At 41.6% G+C, this 25,682-nt stretch overlaps 1 protein-coding gene across 1 annotated transcript; it reads right to left on the bottom strand.

The window, feature by feature from the left end:
- Window positions 1-1,486: 1,486 nt before the first annotated feature.
- LZTFL1 (leucine zipper transcription factor like 1) lies at window positions 1,487-20,254 on the bottom strand. The gene is made up of 10 exons (XM_047771939.1): window positions 20,081-20,254; window positions 13,831-13,955; window positions 11,310-11,504; window positions 9,974-10,034; window positions 8,308-8,379; window positions 7,011-7,076; window positions 6,847-6,924; window positions 4,287-4,463; window positions 2,972-3,075; window positions 1,487-1,952 (listed from the first exon to the last, which is right to left on the bottom strand). Exons 1-10 carry the CDS (start codon window positions 20,081-20,083, stop codon window positions 1,934-1,936), a joined length of 900 nt encoding a protein of 299 aa, XP_047627895.1. The 5' UTR covers window positions 20,084-20,254; the 3' UTR covers window positions 1,487-1,933.
- Window positions 20,255-25,682: the final 5,428 nt, after the last annotated feature.

The following is a 25,682-nucleotide window of genomic DNA, read 5'->3' on the forward strand; positions in this document are numbered from 1 at the left end:
TCTGAGGCATTACTGCTTTATGGACTTTATCCTTATAGTATATTGTTTATCCTTATAGTATATTGCCGTATTAGTCACTGCAGATTTGATTCCTAATTTCTAATGATTTACTCAAAATTATACAAGAAAAAGCAGGACTGATGGATATACAATCAAATTCTCTTGAAAATGCAGTTCCTATAACTGCATGTAAATAAATAAATACTCCAAAACTGAATCTGAGATCTGGTAATTTAATTTTTTATATAATGATTTTTTCCATTATAGCTAGTTTACATGGTAATTTATTTTATATTGAATAAAATTTTTTGAAAGTGTTCTCATTTAACATGTAATTAATTTTTTAATTTTTATATATTTTTTTGTCTTTTTGTCTTCTCTAGGGCTGTACCTGAGGCATGAGGAGGTTCCCAGGCTAGGGGTCTAACTGGAGCTGCAGCCACCGGCCTACACCATAGCCACAGCAACACTAGATCCTAGCTGTGTCTGTGACTTACACCACAGCTCACAGCAATGTCAGATCCTTAATTCACTGAGTGAGGCCAAGGGTCCAACCCGAAACCTTATGGTTTCTAGTTGGATTCGTTAACCACTGAGCCACAACGGGAACTCCTAACATGTAATTTAAAGGAATACGCTGGGATTTCCCCTTGTGGTTCAGCAGGTTAAGAATCCGATATAGCGCCCTGAGGATGAGAGTTTGATCCCTGGCCTTGCTCAGTGGGTTAAGGATCCAGTGTTGCCACAGCTGAAGTGTAGGTTGCAGATGAGGCTCAGACCTGGTGTTGCTGAGGCTGTGGCATAAGCTGGCATCTGCAGTTCTGATCAGATCCCTAGCCCAGGAACTTTCATATGCTGCAGGTGCAGCCCTAAAAAATTTTTTTAAATTTCGGAGTTCCCATTGTGGGGCAGTGGCAATGAATCTGACTAGTATTCATGAGGATGCACGTTCAATCCCTGGCCTCGCTAAGTAGGTCAGGGATCCAGCGTTGCCATGAGTTGTGGTATAGGTAGCAGATGCGGCTTGGATCCCACATTGCTGTGGCTTTGGTGTAGGCCAGCAGCTGTAGCTCCGATTCGACCCATAGCGTGGGAACTTCCATATGCTGCAGGTGCAGCCCTAAAAAAAAAAAAAAAAAATTTAAATACAAAAGTTTAAAAAATAAAGGAATACTCTGGAACCTGAAATATAAAGATCACATTTATTCTGAGCCCAGATCCTTTCTCGACTGTGAAAGTACAGGATGGCTTTGTCTTTTCCATCACTGATACAGACTCATGATAAGTTGTGCTACAAAAAATGTCTGACCCTCCTCTGCTAAACACAGCTTTGAGCCAGAGAAACTGAAGGAGTTAATCGAATCCTCATATTCACTGTTAATTTTCATTGTAATTGGTAAAAATCATGCTTATAATGGATGGTATTCATATTTTTAATAAATTCATATATTTTTGATAATTAAATAGAGAAAAGAAATCAATTTCATTTTAAAAAATAAGGTTTATTTGTAATTATATTTAATAATTCTGTATTTACTTTTACTCTGGGGAATGTACAACTACAGACAATGCTGGCATTAACATTTATTGAAAAGGTGTACTCTTTATACTAATGCAAAAGAGTAAGTCTCTTCTTCCCACTCTAAAAGCCTGTTTTTTGCTATGAAGTTCTCATTGCAGTTTAACTAAGACTTTGGAGCACTAGGCAGAGAGGAGTTTGAGACAAGAGGCCAGAATCCGTCGGTAAGTTTTCTCTCTTCTCAATTAGTTAACTGAAATAGGAACTCTAGTTCTAAATATTAGAAGCAAACTCTAAATCATAGAAAAATAAAGACAGGGAATATAATAAACTGCTTCAAATACATGCCTGAGGTGAGAAACAGCTTTGTACTTTCACACTGTGGCAGCCTTCAGATGAAATCTTCTTTAGTTTTTAATCTTCAGGTTCATATCTGGAAATAGATATTTATTAAATTAAGAGCATACCATCATGATACCTCACCTGTTGCTGTTGTTGCCAAAATATCTCCAGTGACTTAACCAGTAACACTTCATTTTTCCCTGAAAACACTGCTAAAGTAGAAGTCAGATACATTCAAGGCACGACAAGGGTGACTCAGGGGATCCTGCAGCAGGTGGAGGATGGACCAGGTAACTGCTCAACACCTTCAGGCTCCAAGTCTACATTTGGCATCTAGATCCATGATAGCTTAGCAGATTCAGTAATGATCTGACACCCTGATGGTCACAAAGAGCTGATACAGTTTTGTGGGTAAAGGGTTAACAAACCCCCTTCTCTAAGAACAAATCTGACCTTGGATTCACTTTCCAGCTCTGGTCCCCTGGAACCCTGATTAGGATGAAATGACAGTTGAGTTTCCAGGCAGAACTGCTGACAACAGAAATAACCTTGATTGGGAGACTCCATCTGGACCAGGAGAACTGTGAATAGCTATATATCTGCAGTGGGAGCCACGGCTTAGGCTTCCCTGTCTGCAGTGAGTTCCTGTACACAGCCGTGTCCCTGCCTATACCAGAGACACAAGTCCTATGTGGGCCATGGACTTCTAAGCCATACTGCCTCTGGCAGCCACACATGGACCTCACTTTCTAGCACCTAAACTGTCACGTGAGGGTACAGCACAACCAGGTCTTGACTGATGCAGGAGCCCACTGAGAAGTGCCCAGCCCTGCCCAACGTTCTGCTAAGTGAATCCACTGCCAAGAATAGCCTAGTGCAGCCCTGCGTGACTCTAACAGTCTGGCTGAACCTAAGAAGAAACCCTGGAGGGCATTAGAAACGAGGCCTGGCCACAACCCCTCTGCTTCCCTCAAACGCAGGCTTCTGGACTGAATGACAGAGCAGCTCCCTGCTGGCCTGACCTCTCCAGACACAAGATTAGATTTAATGAAGGGCAGACAACAATGCAGCGGGGAGGACAATCTGAGAAGCAGGGTCAGGAGCGCTTACTTTGCCAGTCTTTTCCTCAGGTCTTTGATTTGGTCATTCTTCTTGGTAAGAATCTCTTTCATGTTTCGATACGCTGCTGTTTGTTGGAATTTCTTCTCTAACTCCTGCATAGCAAAAAAGTCAGCACATTACTAAGAAACATCTAAGGAGAGAACAAATCTGATGAAAATGTATAATTTTCTGCTCTAATTTTACTAAGATTCTGTTTATATTATTTTCTAAATAAAATACATATATATACTTACATAAAATTAAGACTATTTGAACTTTAAAAATACATTCTTTGAAATAAGAAGACAATAAAATAGTAACATTTCCCCAAATACAGTATTAGCAAGTAACTCAAACATACTATGCCACACGCATGGGAAATCTATTTGAAAAAATAAATTCATTTTCAGATAAAACAAGCACTCTCTTTTTTCCAAATCCCAAAGTAGTGCCAATATTTTAGGAAAAGGATTTTTTTTTTCTTGGCTGCAGCCATGGCATGTGGAAGTTCCCAGGCCAGAGATGGAACCCACACCACAGCAGCAACCCGAGCCACAACGCCAGATCTTTAACCTGCTAAGCCACCAGGGAACTCCAGGAGGAGGATTTTTAATTCAGTTAGATTTTAGGCCCATTATTCTTAAGAGTCTCATTCCTAAAGCAAACAAAAACAAAAACTAAACCAGTTCTCCACATATTTCATATACCTTAAGAAAAAGGTATAGAATACTTTTTAAAAAGCCTCCCATCCCTCTGCCAGACTGTAAGAGAGACAATCAGAAAGAGAAATACAGGGGTGCAAGGTAGTGGGTGTAGGCCACCTGTGGTGGCGTATTTACCACACAACAGGAAGGAGTGTGTTTTTTTTTGTTTTTTTTTTTTTATCATCACAGATATTTTTTGTGTGTGTCTTTTCTAGGGCCACACCAGAGGCATATGGAGGTTCCCAGACTAGGGGTCTAACTGGAGCTGTAGCCGCCAGCCTACACAAGAGCCACAGCCATGTGGGATCCTAGCCGAGTCTGCAACCTACACCACAGCTCATGGCAATGCCGGATCCTTAACCCCACTGACTGAGGCCAGGGATCAAACCTGAAACCTCATGGTTCCTAGTCGGATTCGTTAACCACTGAGCCACAACAGGAACTCCCATCACAGATATTTTAATGCAGAATCTCAGTGCCTGAAATTGACAAATCTTTAGAATACAAACTGCCTAATACCTTGAGAAAAAATAAGGTGAATTTGCAATTGTCCAACATTTTCCTTAGTTACACTTACACTGTGTTCATCACTTAACTGGACGTGAACAAACAAATCTTACCTTTTCAGCCATGCTCAGTTGCTCCTGCACCCTGAGGAGGTCATGTTTGGCCGTGGCTAGATTCTCTTCCAGAGACTTCTGGTTTTCGGTCTGGTCATTAAGTGTCTTCTGAAATTCACTCTTTAAAGCAGCAACTGTGTTTTCCAAGTCGCTCAAGTCTTGGGCCTTTACAAAATCCTGTGAAGAATACATACAAGTGCTTAATTTCATGCTGGCATCCTAAATAGTAACTGTTTTAGATTCAACATCACAGGTGATGGAAACAGAGAGTGCTGTGTGTTGCATGTGCACTTCAGCATCCCTGCTAGCCTAGTCTGCTGCTCCAGCCCCATGAAGGTCACCAGCCTGCCTAGTTTACCCTCAGCCCCCAATACATAGCGTCCTGTGTAGGCTGACACTCAGTGGTCACTGATTTCTAAGTAAGTAAAGTATGATTTATGAACTACCAGAATTCCAAAGTGGAAAAGAGAGGTGAGATCCTAAATTTGACAAGGCAGTTTCCTTCCCAGAGCTAGGGTTGGCAAGTAGGTTCCATTTTTGAAAAGTTAAAAAAAATCATCGTGAAAAAAAAAAAATCCCTGTTAAGAATTTTGAATGATACCGATGGAAAAATCAATTACAATTTATATCGAAAAATGTAAGATACATTTTAGTCATTACTTACAATAAAATATTATGAGAGCCTAATTAATGCTTACTGATTATATGGCTTGTTAAATTTATAAGACTTTGAGTTTTTAATGTTAATTTGATATGCACATATTTGTACACTTTGTCAGTGTAATACAAGCAGCTGGATGTTCTCCCTGCCTGCACCTTATTTTTAACTAGGTAACATTTATAACAGAAAAAAGTTATATTAATAAAACAGGAAAATGGTATGTAATTGCTAAATATCAAGACGAAGGGGTACTATCATCAAAAGAAACATTTCTTACTCATTTTTGAAATCTGGTCTTAAAAAGATTTTATTTCATTGCATTTGGTAAAGGCCTGTATTTTACTTTTGCCAAAATCTTAAAAGTAAAATTGGAGCAAAGTCCATAATGGCTTTTAAAACAAATTCACCATCCAAAAATGTGTCCAACTGTTTTACTTGTGAGAAATTATAAAGCTGTTCTAGAGTATTTAGCTGTTTTATAAATTTATGGTCCTTGGCATATAATGATTGAAAATCACGTATTTTTTTTTTAAACCATGTAAGCAGTATCATTCTATTTTTTTCTTTTCTTTTTTGGCTGCCCCAAGGCATATGGAGTTCCTGGGCCAGGGATGAGATCTGAGCCACAGCTGCAACCCAAACTACAGCTGCTGCACCGCCGGATCCCTAACCCACTGTCCCAGGCCAGGGACTGAACCTGCATTCCAATGCTCCTAAGACGCTGCTGATTCTGTTGCACCACAGCAGGAACTCCAAAAGTATCCTTCTATTTAAAAATATCTACAGATGAAATTATGTAATACATCAAAAAAAAAAAAAAAAAGCATGGGGGAGGGGAGAAGAAAGTAGAGGTAAATATGAAATAAGACTGGCCATGTCCTGATGACTGACTGGTAAAGCAGAGTGACGAGTACCTGGGGTTCATTACACTATTCTCTCTACTCCTGTATATGTGTGAAATTTTCCACAGAAAAAGTGCAACCAGTGTCTAATGAAGTAGGTTTAAGGATTCTTTTTTTGTCTTTCTAGAGCCGCACCCATGGCATATGGAGGTTCCCAGGCTAGGGGTTGAATTGGAGCGGTAGCTGCCGGCCTATGCCACAGCCACAGCAACTCAGGATCCGAGCAGTGTCTGTAACCTACACCACAGTTCACGGTGTAGGGCCAGGGATCATACCTGAATCCTCATGGATATGGGCAGTAACACTCAGCCATAACGGGGAATTCCCTAGGATTCTTTAGCAGACATACACAATGGTACTACAACCACTAGAAAAGCCGGTGCTGCACTGAAAATTCACTCAAATGGTCCTGCCAACATGATCCTATTACAGCATCTCAACAGCTTTTACGGGAGGGAGAACCTCGCACACCATGACTTCCAGGGAGGAGTGATACCCAGTCATTACACTCAGACAAGCCTGGAAAACTTCAACACTGATTTCACTGTATTACAGAGCCACTGTGAGATAAAGATGGATTAGGATGCACGACTAGTAAGTTCATTCTATTTTGTCATACTTACCAAAGGGAAACTAAAGTAATAATTTCTGTGTAATAAGCCCTGGTCACAAATCCAATTAACTAAAAATTCTCCCTTTCCTTTTTTTCCCCCACTGTAACTGGAATGGCAAAGTGAAAGGGGGAAGAACTTAAGAAAAAACTATGACCATCTCGTATGCAAAAGGGCTCTCAAGACATGTGAGGCACATGAGCTGTGTATCTGTCCCCTTGCCCTGACCAGGCCCTTACCTGGCCTTTGGTGGACAAGGATGTCCTGATGCAGGACAACAGTGGTGGCCTCCCTCTCAGGGAGCATAACAGTAAACAAGACTTATTAAAGTTTAAAAATTGGTTATATTTAGAAAATGTGAAAAAGATAGCTAAAACTGATTTCACCTTTTGATTTCCTTGATCAAGCTGTAAATCCTGCAGTGCTTTTTCTAGCTTTGACTTCTCATCCAATGCATTTGTTGCCTATAATCAAGTTTAGACAAAACACAGTCAGCATTTAGTCTGCAAGTCACTCTTCCAACAATTTTGTTAAAGTACTTCTTGGTTACCTGTGTTTCAGTGGCCTTTAGCCTTGACTTTAATTTCTCGTTCTCTTCTTGAAGTCTTAAAATTTCCTTTGTGAGTAAATTCAAGTTTATGTTAGTCAAAGTGTTTTTAATATTTGAAATCACTTGTTTCCCTTTTAATTTTTAAATTAAATTCAAATTACATAATAGTTCAAAAGTCTGCATGCCCCAGTTACTGGAAATATCCCAGTTTCACCCAGAACACCAACCTCAACACCTGTGAGTCAACTTCAGCTCTAAGTCTTCTAGATCCTTCTTTCACAGTCTCCCAGACTTTTTTCAGTCCTCTGTTCTCAGCCTTTTTCCGAAGTCATCCACTTCACCATCTCCTACCTAGCTGAGCCAGCAACTCTTGGGTCTGTCCTCCACCTACACTGTGTACACCATTGGCCACTGATCCTAAAACACAATCCCCACTGTTCCAACACTCCGTGCCCAGCCCCTAGACGGTTCTGATAAGCCAAGGCCAAAGTCCCTTGCTGATCAGTAGTTCTATTATAAGCATCATCTCTTGATCCAGTCTCTTCTTACTATACCCCAGCACATGCAGCATACCCAGGCGGAGAGCCTGGGCTTTGCTCCAAGGCATGTCAGCCTCCACTGCCTCTGACTGCTGCCGCTCGGTTCCCCCGCCAGCCATGTCCTTCACTTCCCTCTGACAATTCAATCTGTCTTCACTTATCAGCCCAGCTGAGGCACTGCCTTTCTCAAGAGCCTGTCCTTAACTACTCTTATTCATAAGGAACAGTGTCTTCTCTGCCACCCTATGCTGCACAGGTCAGCAGTTTCCTGTCTCTGTTTCCGAAATATAAGTTCTCCATTTCCAAAGAGACTATAACATTTCTGAGAGCAAAAGGCCACGTATTACATTTCTTTTTATGTAACAATATCTAGCATAATGTTAAGAACACAGGAGTCATGAAAAATAGTTGTGTATTGGTAATTTTTATACACCTTATAAAAAAAAAGTCCTTTCATTGTTATTACAGATCATAAACTTCAAATGTCCATCAATAAACACTGTCCAAAATTCCATGCTCTTTACTTCATCATGAAAAGATGCAATCAAGAGCTGCATCACACTCTTTAGGAGCTAAGTGTGTCCTCTTCTGGCCCACCAGATACCATTAAGTACAACTACTGTGACAGGCCAATGACCCTCAGTGGACTAAAGCAGAAATCAATGCCTTCTGCCCCAGTCTCTCTACTCTAGAGCTGTGCAGACAGTGAGCATACATCCTCAGAGGGTTTGACATTTCTCAAATGATGGCAACATTACCTTGTTTAGGAGTTCTGCTGCTCCACCTTCATTAAGTGGAGCAAGTTTTGGCCTTATGTTATCTATGATGGGCTGAAACGAAATACAGAAAACAAACTGAAATCGCCACAGGATAAATTATGTGTAATCACAGAATGCCTGTACTTTCTAAGAGGAAGACACTGTGTAAACATATCCACTGGGATGTCAGCTAGGTTTTTGTTGGTTTGGTTCCCTGTTATATCCCAGTACTCAGACCGGTACCTGGCCCACAGTGCTCAATGCCAGTTAGAAATGAAAATGAAACCTGTCCTCCTCATACCTTAAAAACAACAACAATAGATCGAAGAGAAAGGAGGACGGGAAAGTGCTAAAAGACAGAGCATATATAGATTCTAGTATCTAGGGACGGGGCTTTTAAACTGTGGGAGCTGAAACAGAGCTTTCTGTATGAACCCCAGGCTCTGGGAAAAACTAATAATGATGAGAATTTAGACAACTACATTACTGATTACTAACTTGACACAAATATGCCAGCGGTTTAGCTATATATATTCAGACAAAAGAACCCATGCCTTTTGACCCAAAAATTTCTTAGCCAGAGGAATAACTGGATAATTGTTTTGTATGTGTAATGTTCACGGATGCATCTCAGCAGCGTTTTACTATGCAACACCACCCAGTATTTATGGTAATTCTACACAATGGAATATGCTCAGTGGTCACTGCAGATTATGAGCATGATTAAAGAGAGAAGTAGGTAACTACTAGCATTGTCTGCACTTGATGGATGAGGAGAACATGGCTCAGCCATCTTAGGTAACCTGCTCAGAGTCACACAGCTGGGGAGTGACAGTGCCAGGATGCACGCCCCCAAAGCCTGGGCTCCGCATTGTCTGAGTGAAGAGCCCACATGGCTGGGAGGCAGGTGGACTGCAGGGACTTCATGTATGCATGCATGTGTGTGAGAAATGGTAGACAAAGTTTTTCAGTTACTTCCAAAGATTTTCTTCTTCTGTCTAAAAATGTGAGAGGTAAGTCTTGAATTGTGTTCTTGAGTCAAATGCTTTTCCTTGAGAGTTCTCACCTTAATTCTGAATGCTCTGAGCCACTTGAGGATTTTATTTTTTGCCCTTTCTAGGGCCGCTTCCTGCGGCATGTGGAGGTTCCCAGGCTAGGGGTCTAATCGGAGCTGTAGACGCTAGGGGTCTAATCGGGATCCGAGCTGTGTCTGTGACCTACACCACAGCTCATGGCAACGCCGGATCCTTAACCCACTGAGCGAGGCCAGGTAGCGAACCCACAACCTCATGGTTCCTAGTCGGATTATTTTCTGCTGCGTCACGACAGGAACTCCAAGGATTTTATTTTATTTACTTTATTTTTGTCTTTTTAGGGCTGCACTTGTGCAGCATGTGGAGGTTCCCAGGCTAGGGGGTCGAATGGGAGCTGCTGCTGCCAGCCTAAACCACAGCCACAGCAACATAGGATCCAAGCCGCGTCTGCAAGCTACACCACAGCTCATGGCAATGCCAGATCCTTAACCCACTGAGTAAGGAGAGGGACTGAACCTGCGTCCTCATGGATGCTAGTTAGATTCGTTTCCCCTGAGCCACACTGCGAACTCCCACTTGAGGATTTTAAACACTGGCTACTAAGCTTTTGACTTGGAATGACCAAAAATTACCTTTTTATTCGAAGATATAAATTCTGCTTTTTCAAATTCTGCAACTTGCTCTAATAATTCTCTGGAAGATAAAAGCAAATATGAAAAGACGCATTTAGAACCGATTTGTATTATACACACAGGAATAAAAGGACTGATATCAATCTCTATAACATGCCAGAGACTATAGAGCAAGATGAATAAAACTTCACCATATCAAAAATAATACTTAGTTACTAATGGTCAAGAATCCAAGTTCCATGGACTCAAATTTGAATCTTCCATAGCATCTAGTATTTTGTACCTACTGAGTGTACAATGTAATTGCTAGAACTAAAAGACAATGTTAATACAACTATGTCTGAAATTTGTAGTCAACTCTGTATTTCTGAAGTGCAAAAGGGCGAATGCTCTATAATATATATTGTTAGCTGGTAGATATTTAAGGAAAACTGATTTTAATAGAGATCCTTGAAAGAGCAGAACTAGTTCATATCTACTGAAAAAGAGTATGATGAATTCTCAAGAGGACGGATGGTTTGGGGGTGATCCACCTAAACATTTCCTTTTACTTGCAAAGGTACACTGGGGGCTGACTGTGCAAAAGCTTACAGAGTGAATGGCAGTAACTACTCTTTTAAGCTTCTTAGTAGGTCAGTTTCTCAAAAGTTTTCTCACTAGTTTCCTACTGACAGTTGGAGGAGCAAAATGGTTTCCTTACCTACCTGAGGCCACCACCAGTGTTGCTCAGCATGTCCATGAGCCGCTGCATGGCTGTGCTTAGCGAACAGCCCCGGGCTTGCTGTCTGTCTTTCCAATCTCTGGCATGACTTTTCTTAGTGTGAATTTCAATTTCATTGACTTTACCATATTTTTTAAAAACTAAGGGGCTTTTTGATACTGTTCACATTATAAAACTTTGAAAAAATGTTTCCTATTTTAAAGAGTAGAATATAATTTTAATGCAAATTACTTAGAAACAAACTTGCAATACCACGTGTGACTTGATGGTATCTGAATTAGTTTTTCAGCTGTTTCATATTCTTCATTTCTCAGTTGACCTATCTCTAAACACTTACTATAATAATGATCAGGGCAACAAAGATCCCATAAGGAATAATTAATAATAGCCTGAAGAGCAATCTCATAATCTCCAAGGCCTTTATAACACTGAGAAACAGTGGAAACAGCATTTTGAAGAAGACACTGAACGCATGGCACCTGGATGTACCTGGATGCTCTGCTGTTACCCTACCCAAATTTTCTCACACATGAAAAGAAGCAGCAAAGATATTCATTAACTTTTAAGATTGTGCTTGGGCCTCCTTGTCATAAGTGTGGATACAAATTTTACTACCTGTTTTCAAGTTCAGAGATGTCTGTCTGGAGCTTGAGGTACCACTTCTCAGCTTGTGAGAAAAGCTGCCGCAGAAGTAGCACGTTGGTGTAGGCTGTGTTGATGAGCTCAGACTCCACCTCGCCATGGACCACAGCCTGTAACCCATTCAGGACCTCAGAGACTTCATCTATGGTGAAAGTCTCCTCCACTAGCCTGAAAAACAACCACAACCCAAAGCCTCTGAATAAAGAGCAAAAACCATTTACAAAATAAAACAAAACTAAGAAACCCATGTCACGTATAGAATTGATTTAAGGGTTACTGACAGTCTCTCTGGGAACTATTTTCTTTATTAATAAAACAGTTTGAAAATAATTTAAGCTCAATTAATTTTTTTAAGCTCAATTAATTTTTGATGTCTATTTAGAAGATTAAACTGTGGCTTGTTCTTCAAATGTGCACATCCTTTAATACAAACAAGTACGTGTTCAGAAACATTCCCCCAACTATCAACTTTTTCTTTAGCTTTTCGGTGAAAAACTTTTTAATCTCCCCTGAAATTAGTTTCATCACATTTAATTATTTTAATTACTTCATAAGTCACCTGAGAGGGGTAATTTCTCTTTCCTTTAGATTATTTGTCTAGCAGTTCAATAACTGTACAAACCATCTACATGTTAGTAAATACCTATGAGAAAATCAGTGGTAATTATATACTGCTTCTTTTAGCATTCTTAAGACTCAAAAAAAAAAAAAAACTTATTTCAAGGTTCCACTGACCACTCCATAAAAATGAACATCCTCCCAAAATTATTAACAATCCACTCTCCCACAGAAAATGTTTGAGTTGGAAGGGAACCCTGGAGCCACTTTCACCTATCCTCTCACTTCACAGCTGAACACAGGTTCTGAGGATGGAGGTGACACGCTCACGATTCCACTGAGGGTGACTCATCCTCACAGTCATTTCCAGCAATCTCAGCAATTCATGCCCAACAGCTGAATCCTTGAGAAAGCTTCCACGCATGCCTCCTGCTTCCAACGACACAGCCCTCTCCTCTCCCTGTCTCCATCCTCAAAGTCCTTTAGGCCTCAGATGCTCAGCAGGTGAAGAGCTACGGCCTCAATCCCAGGTTATCTTTTTCCTCATTCAAAAGGACATAATGAAGTTGCACCAAACTTTTATCACAGTTATGCTCAAGTTAGTACTATTTGATTCACCCTTCTTTAGTGTTTCATTTACCCAGCATAATTTAACCACTCTAAAAAAAGAGAACTTTAACTATTTTTGATATGTTGTTATTAAATGTATGAACAATCTATATTCTTTAATAGAACAAAGCAAATCAGATTTAAGAATATGCTTTTTTTTTTTTTTTGAGCAACCCATGTTCATTGTTTGAATAGCAATTAAGGTACTCTGATGCATAAACTAAGTAACAAAGTACCTTCTCTAGCTGTCCCACGGCCCTGACAGATTAGACTGTTGCTTACATCTGCTGAGGGACAGGAAGCCAGAGAATCCGATTAGATTAATAGATCAGACAGGTAATAGTCTACACCTCATGGTCTCTGCTACTGCCTGAAGTTCATGACTTCATGACAGTTACAGCTCACTTGGAGCTCTTTTTCACTTACGTCTTATGTGACATTTAAGTGTGCCAAAATCTGATCCCCAAGTAATCTGTTGTCTCTATATTACTCAGTCCTTTTCATTGGTTTCCCTATTATCCTCCATTATTAAGTTTTCTATGGACTTTTATTACCTTCCATTGTTGGTCCAATCAAACTAATTATCATCTCTTGCTGCAAACCAACTAACAATTTTGGTACTGGTCAGCAAGCTTTTCATGGTTTCCTACTGTTTTCCCCTCTTCTAGTTCTTTGAAATAAACTGCATAGGTGGGAGTTCCCATTGTGGCTCAGCAGAAATGAATCTGACCGACATCCATGAGGACACAGGTTTGATCCCTGGCCTCACTCAGTGGGTTAAGGATCCGGCCTTGCTGTGAGCTGTGGTGTAGGTCGCAGATATGGCATGGATCACACATTGTTGTAGCTGTGGTGTAGGCCAGCAGCTGTGGCTCCAATTCAACCCCTAGCCTGGGAACCTCCAAATGCTGCGGGTGCAGCCCCAAAATAAAGACAAAAAAAAAACCCAAAAAACCCAAAACCCTGCGTAGGTTTTTTTTTTTGCTAATTGTTATGTCTTATAATTAATAACTCAAGTAATTGAAGTTCTGGAATCTTTAATACAGCAAGTCAATCTTTTAACCCACAAACACTTCAGTTTCCTGACTGCTCTTCTGAAACTTTGCAATGCCCTAATTATCATGTGTGTGTCTGATAACAGATGGCTCCCAACCCAATTTCCTGAGTTTCACACATCCATGAAGCTTAGCAGAGCTGCTCTCAGTGAATAACTGTTGACCATGATACTGCAGCGATGGCTTGGACAGCCTATGCTACAGCACCCCATGCTGGCCACAGAAAGGATCCATGTTCCTTTCCACTGAGCTCCCTTCAAGTCCTCTGATACCTGCTCTCCTTGAGGTCTTGGAAGCAGGAATCTACAGTTTTGAGTCTCAAGCCTCTTTTTGAACGAGCAAAACGCATATAGTTAATAACTTCATTTTGATGGTGTTCATTTAGACCCAACTCTGCCTGAAAGAGAAAAGTAATGAGTTAATCTCAAAGATGCAATAAAGGAACCAACAATGAAAACGTACAGGAGTTCCCCTCGTGGCTCAGAGGTAACGAATCTAACTAGCATCCATGAAGATGCGGGTTTGATCCCTGGACTTGCACAGTGGGTTAAAGGATCCAGTGTTACTGTGAGCTGTGGTATAGGTCGCAGACGCAGCTTGAATCTGGCATTGTTGTAGCTGTGGTTAGACCAGCAGCTATAGCTCTGATTTGACCCCCTAGCCTGGGAACTTCCATATGCTGCGTGTGTGGCCCTAAAAAAGAAAGAAAGAAAGAAAACACACAGGCTATCCTGTGGTGGAGACTGCTAGATGCTCACTATGTTTTTTTCCATCTTCCTGGACACAGGGCTGCCCAATGAGTGGACATCCCCCACCCCTCCTTGAAGTCAGGTATGGCCGTGTGACCACTTCTCAGCAACAGATACAAGCAGAAGAATGAGGGCTATTCCCAAACCCTGGGCCTTACAACATGGGGCACACCTTTGCCACACCCTATTTCTCTGAAATCTGGAAGAGGTGGTTGCATGTGCATGGTTGGCACAATGCCCTGAGGGCTGGGGGAGCACAAGATGAAGGAGACGGTATCCCTGAATGACTTTGTGAAGCAGCACCGACCCAGGCACCTGAGATGAGCAGTGAGACGGCTCTTATGTGTGAGAGAAATAAACTTCTGTATTTTTTTTTTTTTCTTTTTTGGCTACCCCATGGCAAAAGGAATTCCTGAATCAGGGATCAGATCTGAGCTGCAGTAGTGACTTACGCTGCAGCTGCAGCAACGCCATATCCTTTAAGCCACTGTGCCGGGCAGGGGATCAAACCTGCATCCTGGTATTGCAGAGATGCCACTATTCTTGTTGCACCACAGTGGGACTTCCAATTGGGTTTTTTTTTTTTTTTTCTTTTTAGGACTGGACCCACGTGGCATATGGAGATTAGCAGGCTAGGAGTCCAATCTACATATCCATAGGCACAGCAACACCAGAACCGAGCCATGTCTACAACCTATACCGCACCTCATGGCAACACCAGATCCTTAACCCACTGAGTGAGGCCAGGGAGCGAACCTGTGTCTTCACGGATGCTGGTGAGATTCGTTTCCACTGAGCCAGGATGGGAACTCCAACTTCTGTATTCTTTAAGCCACTGTTTTTTTGGATCTCTATTACAACAATTTAACCTTATCCCATACCATACAGCTTAAAAAAATAATGTCTGTTTGTCTGGCCTCATCCACGACATGCAAAAGTTTCCAGGCCGGGGATCAAACCTGAGCCATAGCAGTGACTGGACCTACTGCAGTGACAATGTTGGATCCCTAGGCCACTAGGGAACTCCTGTTTAATTTTGGAATAGGCATTAATCGGTTTTGATTTAAACCAGATATGAGTTGAAAACTATAAGCTAGAGATTGATAAAGTTCTTTTTCATTTTATAGCTATATAGAAAATTAAAAAAGGAAATTATAAAATTGAACATCTAATGGAGGAGACTCAATGAGTCAGAATTATCTTTAAGAATAACCTGATCTATCATAGCCTTCTTGTGAGAGATGAAAATCTACCTTGCAAGCCTCTTTTCTAGGGTTACGTCTCATCCTCAGCACACAGTGCTGCTGCCGATATCGTGAAGGCCACTGGTATGATCCCCAGTAAGGTCACCAGGCATGATCTCCTTCACCCCCAAGTCCCTCACCATGGCTTTGCTGCATCTATGCACATCCTTACCTCCTCTTGGCAGCTTCAATTTTCTTAGAACATAAGTCTACGAGGGCCATGACCCTGCCCACCTGGTTTCCTGAGTATCCCAGAGACTCCTCATAGTGCCTGGCACACATCAGACACGTGCCTGACAAGTGAATGGAAATAGTTCCTCCTTCTAAAGGTCACTCCTTCAAGATGCTTTAATCTGTTCTCTTTCAAATTCCTAGGGGACTTCAGTTAACCAATTACTCCCCCTCTCAACATTCTATAGGCTTCTTCTTCCCTTCAGACTATAGAAAAGACTATGTACACAAACCTCATTTGTACTAAAAAACAAAATCAAACCAAACCAGAGATTCTCTCCAGCTACCACTGCATTTCTCTACTTCCCTTCTACTCTTGCTATCTTCATTCTGTACGCTGCTCAACTTGCCTTTGTAAAGCTCACCAACAACTTCTTAATTACAGACCCAACTATGGCTGATGTCTTGCTGTCCACTGATCTCCATTCTTTGACTGCTAACCCCACCTTCCCCTTCTGGATCTCATCTGGAGGCTCCTCTTCTTGGGCTTGCCTCTTAAGTATCTGCACTTCCCAGGGCCCTGCCCTTGGAACTTTACTCTTGTCACTCTCTATCCTCTCTTTGATAACATAATCTATCTCAAGGCTTCAACAGTTACCTATATATACCTGACTCTCAAGTATAACAGGCTGACCTACAGATGTGTACCCCAACTGCATATGAACAACTCCACCAAATCTTTTTCTCTCCCCACAGTCTTCTAAATATTTCTACCATTCAAGATGTTAAATTTCAATAATTTAGGAATTACCCAAAATATCATGATACTCTCTAATGGTTTAATTGTCCAGTAGACTAATGTTTCCGAACAACTAACTGAGGCACATTGACCCATGTAAACCAACACATTTGAGGTATGTACTTGCCTTACTTTCGTGACTCTACCTTCTTTGGTTAAACTGGTAACTATGATGGAAAGGAAAAAGTTCCTTATGTTTTTGGTTTACACTGATTATTGGCTAACTCCTGAACTAACGCCAAACTTTAGAAATAGTAGTAGTAATGATGATAACTGCTAGAAATTCAGAGGTTACGATGTGCCAGGCATGTTCTCATTTAATCCTCAATACAACCCTCTGAAAAAGGTAATAAAATCCTACTTTACAGACAGAAAACTGAGATACAGAGAAGAAATTTTACCTATGCTAATGAACTGGTAAGTGGGAAAGCAGGGATCAGAACCAGGTAATCTAACTCCATAGCTTATCTCAACTCTGCTGTTCCAAATCCTTTTTGGAAAATGACAGAATTTAAATAAGTAAAAGAACATATACATGTTATAGCTGCATATGCACCTAAGTTGTGACTCACAAGACAGATTTCCACCAGGCATTTAAAATACAAAAAAATTTTTTTTCAGTGGGTTAAGGATCCAGCGTTGTCACTGTGGCATCAGGTCGCTGCTGTGGCACAGGTTTGATCCTTGGCAGAGGAACTTCCACATGCTGTGGATGTGGGGAAAAAACTCAAAACCTGAAGTTCCCTTCGTGACTCAGCAGTATCCATGAGGATGCAGATTCGATCCCTGGCCTTGCTCAGTGGGTTAAGGGTCAACACTGCAGTGAGCTGTGGTGAAGGTCACAGACTCAGCTTGGATCCTGTGTTGCTGTGGCTGTGGCTCTGATTCGACCCCTAGCCTGGGTACTTTCATATGCCCCAGGTGTGGCCCTAAAAAGCACGCGCACGCGTGCGTGCGTGCACACACACACACACCCACCCCACCAAAAGAACTGACTACCACCATTAGAAACCTTATTATACCTTCTGGTCACATAAGTGCATAGGCAAGAATATTCCACAATTGGAAACATCTCAAAACAAAGTCACAACTTGCTAAAAAAAAAAAAAATCCCATAAAGAAACTTTCAATCATTCTTCATTGTTTATAGTATTCAATCTACACTCATAAGGCTTCCATACTCACGCAATTCTTTCTCTGACCCTGTTTCCCAGGATTCTACTGTAAGAACACTCTACTTCAGTCAAACTAGTCTGTTAATCAGCCTGAAGCATGACTGAACATTTGCGGCTTATACTTTCACTCCCCTTACCCAATCCTTGAACAAAAGTACCTTTCCATTCCTATTCAAGAATGTGAACCTAACACAGTGGCGTGCAGGTAAATGCTTAACAACTGGCATTTGGGGTGGGGAGTATGAAACTGATTGGCAGCCCTTGCTGGTTTCCATGATGTAAATGCTCCCAGCATGGCTGATTTCAAGCTACTAATAACATACTGTCACTGAATGCAGAGATGAGAAAACATGGATAAAACTGCCTCTTACCAGCCAGTACAAGCATGCTCCAGAAAACCACCAAATTTCTACCCATCCTTCAAGACCAAACCTGTTTCACCTACTCTGTGAAGCCTCCCAATGTACCTTCAGTAACTCCAGTTATGCCTTCCTCCAAAAACTAGCACGTATCATCTCTGCTACTCATATGGAAACACCACAAATTGATTACTACCTCATACTAGTAGTTGTCTTTTTTTCCCCCCAAGTGTGGCTCCTCCAACTAGACTGTAAGCTTGTGAGGGCATGCTTATACCACACAGCTCCTTCTAGAATGGAGCTGTTCGTTATCTTCTCTTCCATCAATTAGAGTAAGACTGTCCTAAGACCAAGAAGAAATAATTACTCAAACTGAGGATGAACTTTAGGACAAAAGACAGAAAAGTTCCTCTAAAATGGATGGGAGTGAAGAAAAGTTGCAGAAATAGGCAGCTGAGCTCAGTAAGAGAAATAGCATCCTCTGAAGAACTGGCACTCACAAATCTTTGTGTCCTCATGAACACACATGTACACTGCATATACATGAGTCATATCATTAGAGAGAAAAAGGAATGGGTGTAAGTACCCAAAGCACTGGATTAAAAACCAGATTTATGTCTGGTTACGCAACTCTCTGTTACCAAATTACTTAACCCCATTAACACCAGTGACGCCACCTGCTAATGAGAGCAGGCAATATGATGATCAACTCTAAAATACATAGAAAAAAGAGGGCAATATCTAAAAAGGGGAATCAAAATTTCTTTGAATTTTGTTCCAGAAATATTCTATTAAAATAATAAAAAGAGCTAAAAACAGAGCAAGAGTCCTACCAGAGCACTGCCACACTAGTGTCCTGAGATTGGGCCATAAAGTGAGGGGGAAAGGAACAAAGGTACTAGAAATGGTTCCCTGTTCCTGACCATGTCCAAAAGTCCATATACAGTTCTACTATGAAAAGTATGAGGAGGAAAATGTAATAAAAAAAATGAGTACCACTAATAAAACCTATCATATATTGAATGCTTAATTTTTAAGACATTGTGCTGTTTTATATGAATTATCTCATTTATCTTTTTAATAACCCAAGAATCTATTATTATCTTCAACTTACTAGCCTGACACCAAAGCATCAGTAGGTGCTTTGCAAATTGATGTAAAGTAATGACAGAAGATAGCACGTGATCAGATGTCAAATTTTTTTGTGACATCACCATCATTTCTTCAACTTCTTAATATTTTAGGAAAATCAAGAGAATGAATGAGACAGGCCCTAAAAGCCCACGAAGGGGTAGGGAATGGTCGTTTTGTACAGCTGTACACTCAGCTGCCAAGATTGCTTGGCACAGAGGTGGACTAAATAAGAATTCTGGTTCTAAGGGATTTCCAGTGGTTCCCCCAACCTTGGTTTCACCCTTTTTTCTGAACACTTCAGAACAGTTGCTATTTAAGATGGTATGCTATATCCTCTGGAGTGATTACTGGGATATATTCTAGCTCACCCGAAAACGTACGCTCCTCCAAACGAGTGAAAACAAAAGAAATGTCATTCAAGTTTCTAGCTGTAAAATGAGGGGGCTGGGACTCATCACTCTCACATCAGGAAGCTGGATTCATTCACGTTCTCCCTCCTCTGTTCGTTAACATAATTAACACCGCCAAAGGTGTGTGTGTGTGTGTGTGTATAAAAACTTGGTAATTTTTAGAACCAAAAATCCTGTCCTGGGCCTTCTGCTGCTAGAGGGTTCCCTCCAGCTCTCTTCGTCAGCCACCTGTGAGCTATAACTTGGCACTTTAGGCCAGGGCAAGGAATAGAGCGACGTGGTGCAGCGCGGCTGCTAGGAGAGGGTTCCACCAAGAGCTTAGGCTGAGGCTAAAAGAGCCTCCCGCACCCGGCGCGGCCTCCCCTAAGGACAGGGAGGCCCAGAGGCAAACTCACATCCGCTGCAGGCCACACCATCATTTGGGACCCCAGCTCCGCCTCTCTCCTCGGGGCGGGACGGCGCCAACGGGCCGGGTACTCACCATGGCGGCAGGCGGGCGGGATTCAACGGCCTAGAGGAGCGCGAGAAGCCAAGCACAGCCCCCCAAGCCCGGGGTCACCAAGAGAACTTGGACTTCGGAGGATGGGGGGCGGCGATAGAGAGGTGGCGGGTTGTTTAGAAGCCTCTGGTTGCTAATGGGAACCGATGCACGTGACCCTGGAGCTGTGCACGTTTATTGGCCCTCAAGGTCACGCGACAGGAAGAGCCCTAGGACCGACCGACCGCCGCATGCGCATTTACTCCTAGAGACCGGAAGTCCCTCCCTTTACCGCCACGCCGACTTTGCCGGCCGCCAGCTGTTGCCAACGATAGTCGGAGAGGGGAGGTTGCCTGGTGCCTCAGTCCTCCCGGGCGCTGCGGGGCTTCAGGGTGCGCACTGCTGCTCGCGGCTTGTCCCATACTTCCTGTGGCCTGACAGCCCATACAGCCTTGGCCTATACCACTGACTCCCTACCTTTCAATGGTCTCGTGGGGCGTCCCAAGACTTTTTTCTCTTCTCAAGAGTTCTACTTGGCCGAAAAAGGTCGACAACACCAGCGCTGCCAGGTTCCTGGATAGAGCTTTTAACGACCCACTCCCCACTGCTCTCATTCCACCCCCCCCCCCTTATATTCACAGTAAAAATCTAATATAGCATCTTTTCTCTTAAACAAACTCGCAGAATCGGTGAAAGGGCAGTGAATTTCAAACTATCATGTCTAGAATGGTGAGTGAGGCGTGTTCAAATGCTTCCCTCGCCTCACCCCCAGAAATCTTGAATCAGGAAGTCTAACTCGGGTCCTTGTAATCTCTGTTTCACTGACCCTCCAGGATTGATCATGGACCACTCTTTAAGTCCATGGACCACTGTCCTAAAAGATGCAGAAGACAGAAATAAGAGCAAATACAATCACAGGGAGACAACCAGTAAGGTAAAAAATGAACCTGTGGGATAGACCCTGAAATGAGAAGGAGCACAGAGTGAGGAGTTTTCTGAGATTCTGGGAGACCTAAAACTGAAGAGATTATATTTGGTATTATCCTTGACTCATGGATAGATAAACTGATTTAAATAATGCTTTTTGGATTTATGTTGATTTCGGGTCCTACACAGTGGATTGTAAAATGGATCACAGTTGGAACCAAAAGTGTGGACAGGATTTTAGAGACCTGCTTAATTTATAAATGAAGAGACTGAGAGCAAATGTCACATGTCCAAGATCTCTGAGGCCTAGGTGGGGGAATCTGAGGCTTGAGTTTGTGATGAAACTAATACAAATAGGTTTTCAAGAGCAAAACCAGAAAGCAGGTGTGAACTATTCTGGTACACTGTGTGTTAAATCATACTCTAGTTTCAAGAATTTCATTTTTCTTTTCATTTATTGCCATATTCATTTTATTTAATATAAATGATATACCAAATTATGCACAAAGCTTAGTATTTGTGTCAAGAACTGAGCTCAATATTTTTTTTCATTGCCAGAACTAAGTGGTAGCAGATAAATTCTGTAGAATAAAGCTAACCTACAAAGGTATGCTATCTTTAGAAAAAGTGCAGCAACAAAAATGTTTATTAGTTAAATGGTCAATATGGTAAAGTGGAAGTAATTTAAATGGTAATTTTCAACTCATACAAAGCAAGAATTAGAAAGAAATAGTATCATCAGGTGAGGAAAGGCAGCCCAGAAATGTGTTTTGGCCAGGAATAGAAGCAGCAGAATTAGGTCTGGAATCTAAATCTCAGGACTTACCGGCAAGGATTTTTTTGACCATTTAGTCCCACCCAAATACAGGTGACAGGGCTTCTTTTCCAAATTTATCTCCGTCCCTCTATATGTAAGGCCTATCACCCTCTGTTTAGAGGAGCTTATGAGTGTCCCATGACTATTTAAAAGAAGGGGGTGACAGGGCAGTTTTCCAATTTGGGGCTTGGCAAAGTCTTGGGGCACAGTCAGGAGTCCTTTGCTTGGATGATCAGGGATGATATGCAGGCAGTTGCCTATGAAAGGATCTCAAGCTTCAGGGACAAGAATAGCTGAGAGACTCCCCGGTGTGTAACCTGGAGCAGTCCCAGACATGGAAGGCTGGCCTGAGGGCATTGGCTTGGCCCCCTGTGATATCTGGGGCAGAATCTCTGGCTCCCTGCAAAGTCTAAAGGGCAGGTTCTCAGCCTCCCATTATGACTCCCTCCAAGCTTAAATTTTTACTTTACTATGCCATCTCTTACATTTCTGTTTAATGAGTTTGTCAAATTTGACGGCAGTTGCCATTATTGAGTGCCTACAATAGGCTAGACATACTCCATTTCAATAATTAATCCTTACAATCTTTGATTCTTTCTTATTACAGTAGGCATTCATTAATTTCACACAGAAGGTCATTTTACTAGGCGTTGTGGATGTAAAATGAAAGAATTTTATAAACACTTAAGTATGACACTTAAGTAAACACAGTTGTTCAGCAGTTGGCATATCGAAGGAAATTGAAATGTATTTTCCTGCTAGCAAACTCCTGTGCTTGCTAAGTGTTATTAATGTAGGAGGACCAAAGCAGCGGGTAGATAATGCAAATATGTCATTGGTGAATGAGTTTGTGGCTTGGGGGTTTTTCTGAAAAGCTGCATAAGCTAGTTCATTTTAATTTAAACTTCTATTTTAATTTAAAATCTTCTGTGCCAAGGATGTTATAATATCACTGTTATCCTATCTACCCAGCTGAGTTGACTGTTGTTATATAAGCTGTCTAAATAGTGTCAGCAAATATGAACATGGATTTTGGTCTTAAATTGATGAACTTGGCTCATGAAAAGGCTGAGCTCGTGCTGCGGGTTGTTTACTAGCTTGAGTTGATTACCAAAGCAAATAATTCGAGCTGTGAGGGAGAACAGCTCCACCCTACCTTAACAGGGAGGGTCTCAGCCTCACTCTTTTTTTTCAAAAAAATTGCTATGACAATTTAAAAAATGTGTTTGTATGTGTGCACATATGTGTGTCCATTTGGAAGGATGGATGGAAGGCAAACGGACAAGGCTATCGTATACCTTTCAGCATAATTCAATATAAATAAAATGACAACTGTGTTTAGATTATTACAAAATGAGACTCTTATGAGTTTGTAAATTACTAGTCATAACACCGGGGCCACCAATTTCAAGCAGTTTACAGACTAGACTAGGCAAAAGGAGAAACAGGAAGGTGATCATGGTCTCCTTAGCAGCAATGACAGATCTGCTCATTCTGCCACTATTTACAGAGCCACTTTTGTGTGCAAGATTCTGTGGCCAAGATAGAATCTGAGGAAAGAAGTGGAGGGATTTAGGAAACCCGAGGTTCTCCTACTCGAGAAATCTTGAGATTGGGGCACTAAGGTGAGGCTTTACCTTAAGTAAAAAGATGAAATAATAAAGAAAGTGATTAACTAAAAATTAATAGAAGTGGTACACCAAAAGAGTAAAAATCTTGAAGATTATATAGGAGAAAGGAGAGAGAGTCTGAGAAACAATGAACTGGTAGCAGGTGGAAAATAGGGGAAAATCATTTAGGGTGATCATCTTGAAGAAGACAGAGCCTTTGGAATATGGCTTCATACATGTGATACTTCCAGGGTCCTCTGTAACTCTCCCCGCCCTGCCTAATTACAAATGAGAAAGCAGCCAGGATGTTAAAGAAGGGAAGAACTCAGGATTCAGAAAGTCTTTACAGCAGCGATGGCATTTGAGTGGGGTCTCTAGTGGGCAAGAGGCTATTTTCAGTTCTGCTCTTTGCTCCTTCAGTCAGTTGATTTCAAAATGTTCTAGGTGGCCCAGAGTATTAGAGCATGCTGACAAACCAGATTAGTGAAATCAATATCACATGCATTAAAGGAGATCAGGCAAGGAAGTGGTTCACCATAAAATACTACAAGTCCCCGCCCCTTTAAGACTGTGAGGGTGACGGTAATTTCTTAGCCCAAATGATAGATTAGTTTTACTGATAAATTTCCATACATTAAAGCACCCCAAAGGAAACAAACACCCCAAACATCAAGAAGTGAAGACTACTTAAAAAAGCGTTAAGAATTGGTTGGAGGGGAGTTCCCGTCGTGGCGCAGTGGTTAACGAATCCGACTAGGAACCATGAGGTTGTGGGTTCGGTCCCTGCCCTTGCTCAGTGGGTTAAGGATCCGGCGTTGCCGTGAGCTGTGGTGTAGGTTGCAGACGTGGCTCGGATCCCGCGTTGCTGTGGCTCTGGCGTAGGCCGGTGACTACAGCTCCGATTCGACCCCTAGCCTGGGAACCTCCATATGCCGAGGGAGTGGCCCAAGAAATAGCAACAACAACAACAGCAACAATAACAACAACAAAAGACAAAAAAAAAAAGAATTGGTTGGAGGAATACCTAGTGAAGTACAAGAAAAAATTCGCTGTAAATATGGTGATATGTACCATATCCTTATTCCACACCTTCATGTGCACGTTTGTTGTTGTTGTTGTTTTTCTTTCTGTGGCAGATGGAAGTTCCTGGGCTAGGGGTTGAATCAGAAGTGCAGCTGCTGGCCTATGCCACAGCCACAGCAATGCCAGTTCTGAGCCACATTTGTGACCTGTACTGCACCTTGTGGCAATGCTGGATCCTTAACCCACCCACAAGGCCAGGGATTGAACTCGTATCCTAGGCAGGTTCTTAATCTGCTGAGCCACAACAGAAACTCCCACACACATGTTAGAATTAGACCCACGAGCTCAATCATTATAGGCAGTAATTGTTCATAGAAAACCTGATGTATAATAGACACTGTGGGGAAGGGACTGATAAGCAAGATGGGCTTAGTTCCTTTCAAACATGGCCTTATCAAACCATGCACAAAAATAAACTCAAAATGGCTTAAAGACTTAGATGTAAGACAAGACACCATCAAACTTTTAGAAGAGAACACAGGCAAAACATTCTCTGACATCAACCATACAAATGTTTTCTTAGGTCAGTCTCCCAAGGCAATAGAAATAAAAAATAAACCAATGGGACCTGATCAAACTGCCAAGCTTTTGCCAGCAAAGGAAACCATAAAAAACCAAAAAGGCAACCTACAGAATGGGAGAAAATAGTTTTACAGGATGGAACCGACAAGAGATTAATGTCTAAAATATACAAACAACTTAAACAGCTCAACAGCAAAAAACAAAAAAAAACAACCAAAAAAAACCCCAACAACCCAGTTGAAAAATGGGCAGAAGGCCTGAATAGACATTTCTCCCAAGAAGATAAACAGATGGCCAACAAGCACATGTAAAAATGCTCAACATCACTAATTATTAGAGCAATGCAAATCAAAACTATGATGAGGTACCACTTCACACCAGTCAGAGTGGCTATCATTAACAAGTCAATAAATAACAAATGCTGGAGAGGGTGTAGAGAAAAGGGAGCCTTCCTACACTGTTGGTAGGAATGTAAACTGGCACAACCACTGTGGAAACAGTATGGAGGTACCTCAGAAAACTAAATAATGAACTACCATATGACCCAGTAATCCAACTCTTGGGCATGTATCTGGACAAAACTTTCCTTGAAATAGACACATGCACCTGTATGTTCGTTGCAGCACTGTTCACATGGAAACAATAT

The sequence above is a fragment of the Phacochoerus africanus genome, chromosome 1 (assembly GCF_016906955.1).
Source record: "Phacochoerus africanus isolate WHEZ1 chromosome 1, ROS_Pafr_v1, whole genome shotgun sequence".
Lineage (NCBI taxonomy): Eukaryota > Metazoa > Chordata > Mammalia > Artiodactyla > Suidae > Phacochoerus > Phacochoerus africanus.

Bases quoted from the DNA above. Each gene is read 5' to 3' on its own strand.
- LZTFL1 (XM_047771939.1), bottom strand. The intron at 11,505-13,830 runs GTATCAGAGGAC...GTTGTTTTTCAG, and splicing joins CAAGACCTCAAGGAGAGCAG to GCTAGTGGAGGAGACTTTCA. The intron at 10,035-11,309 runs GTAGTAAAATTT...TTTATCTTCCAG, and splicing joins ATCTCTGAACTTGAAAACAG to AGAATTATTAGAGCAAGTTG.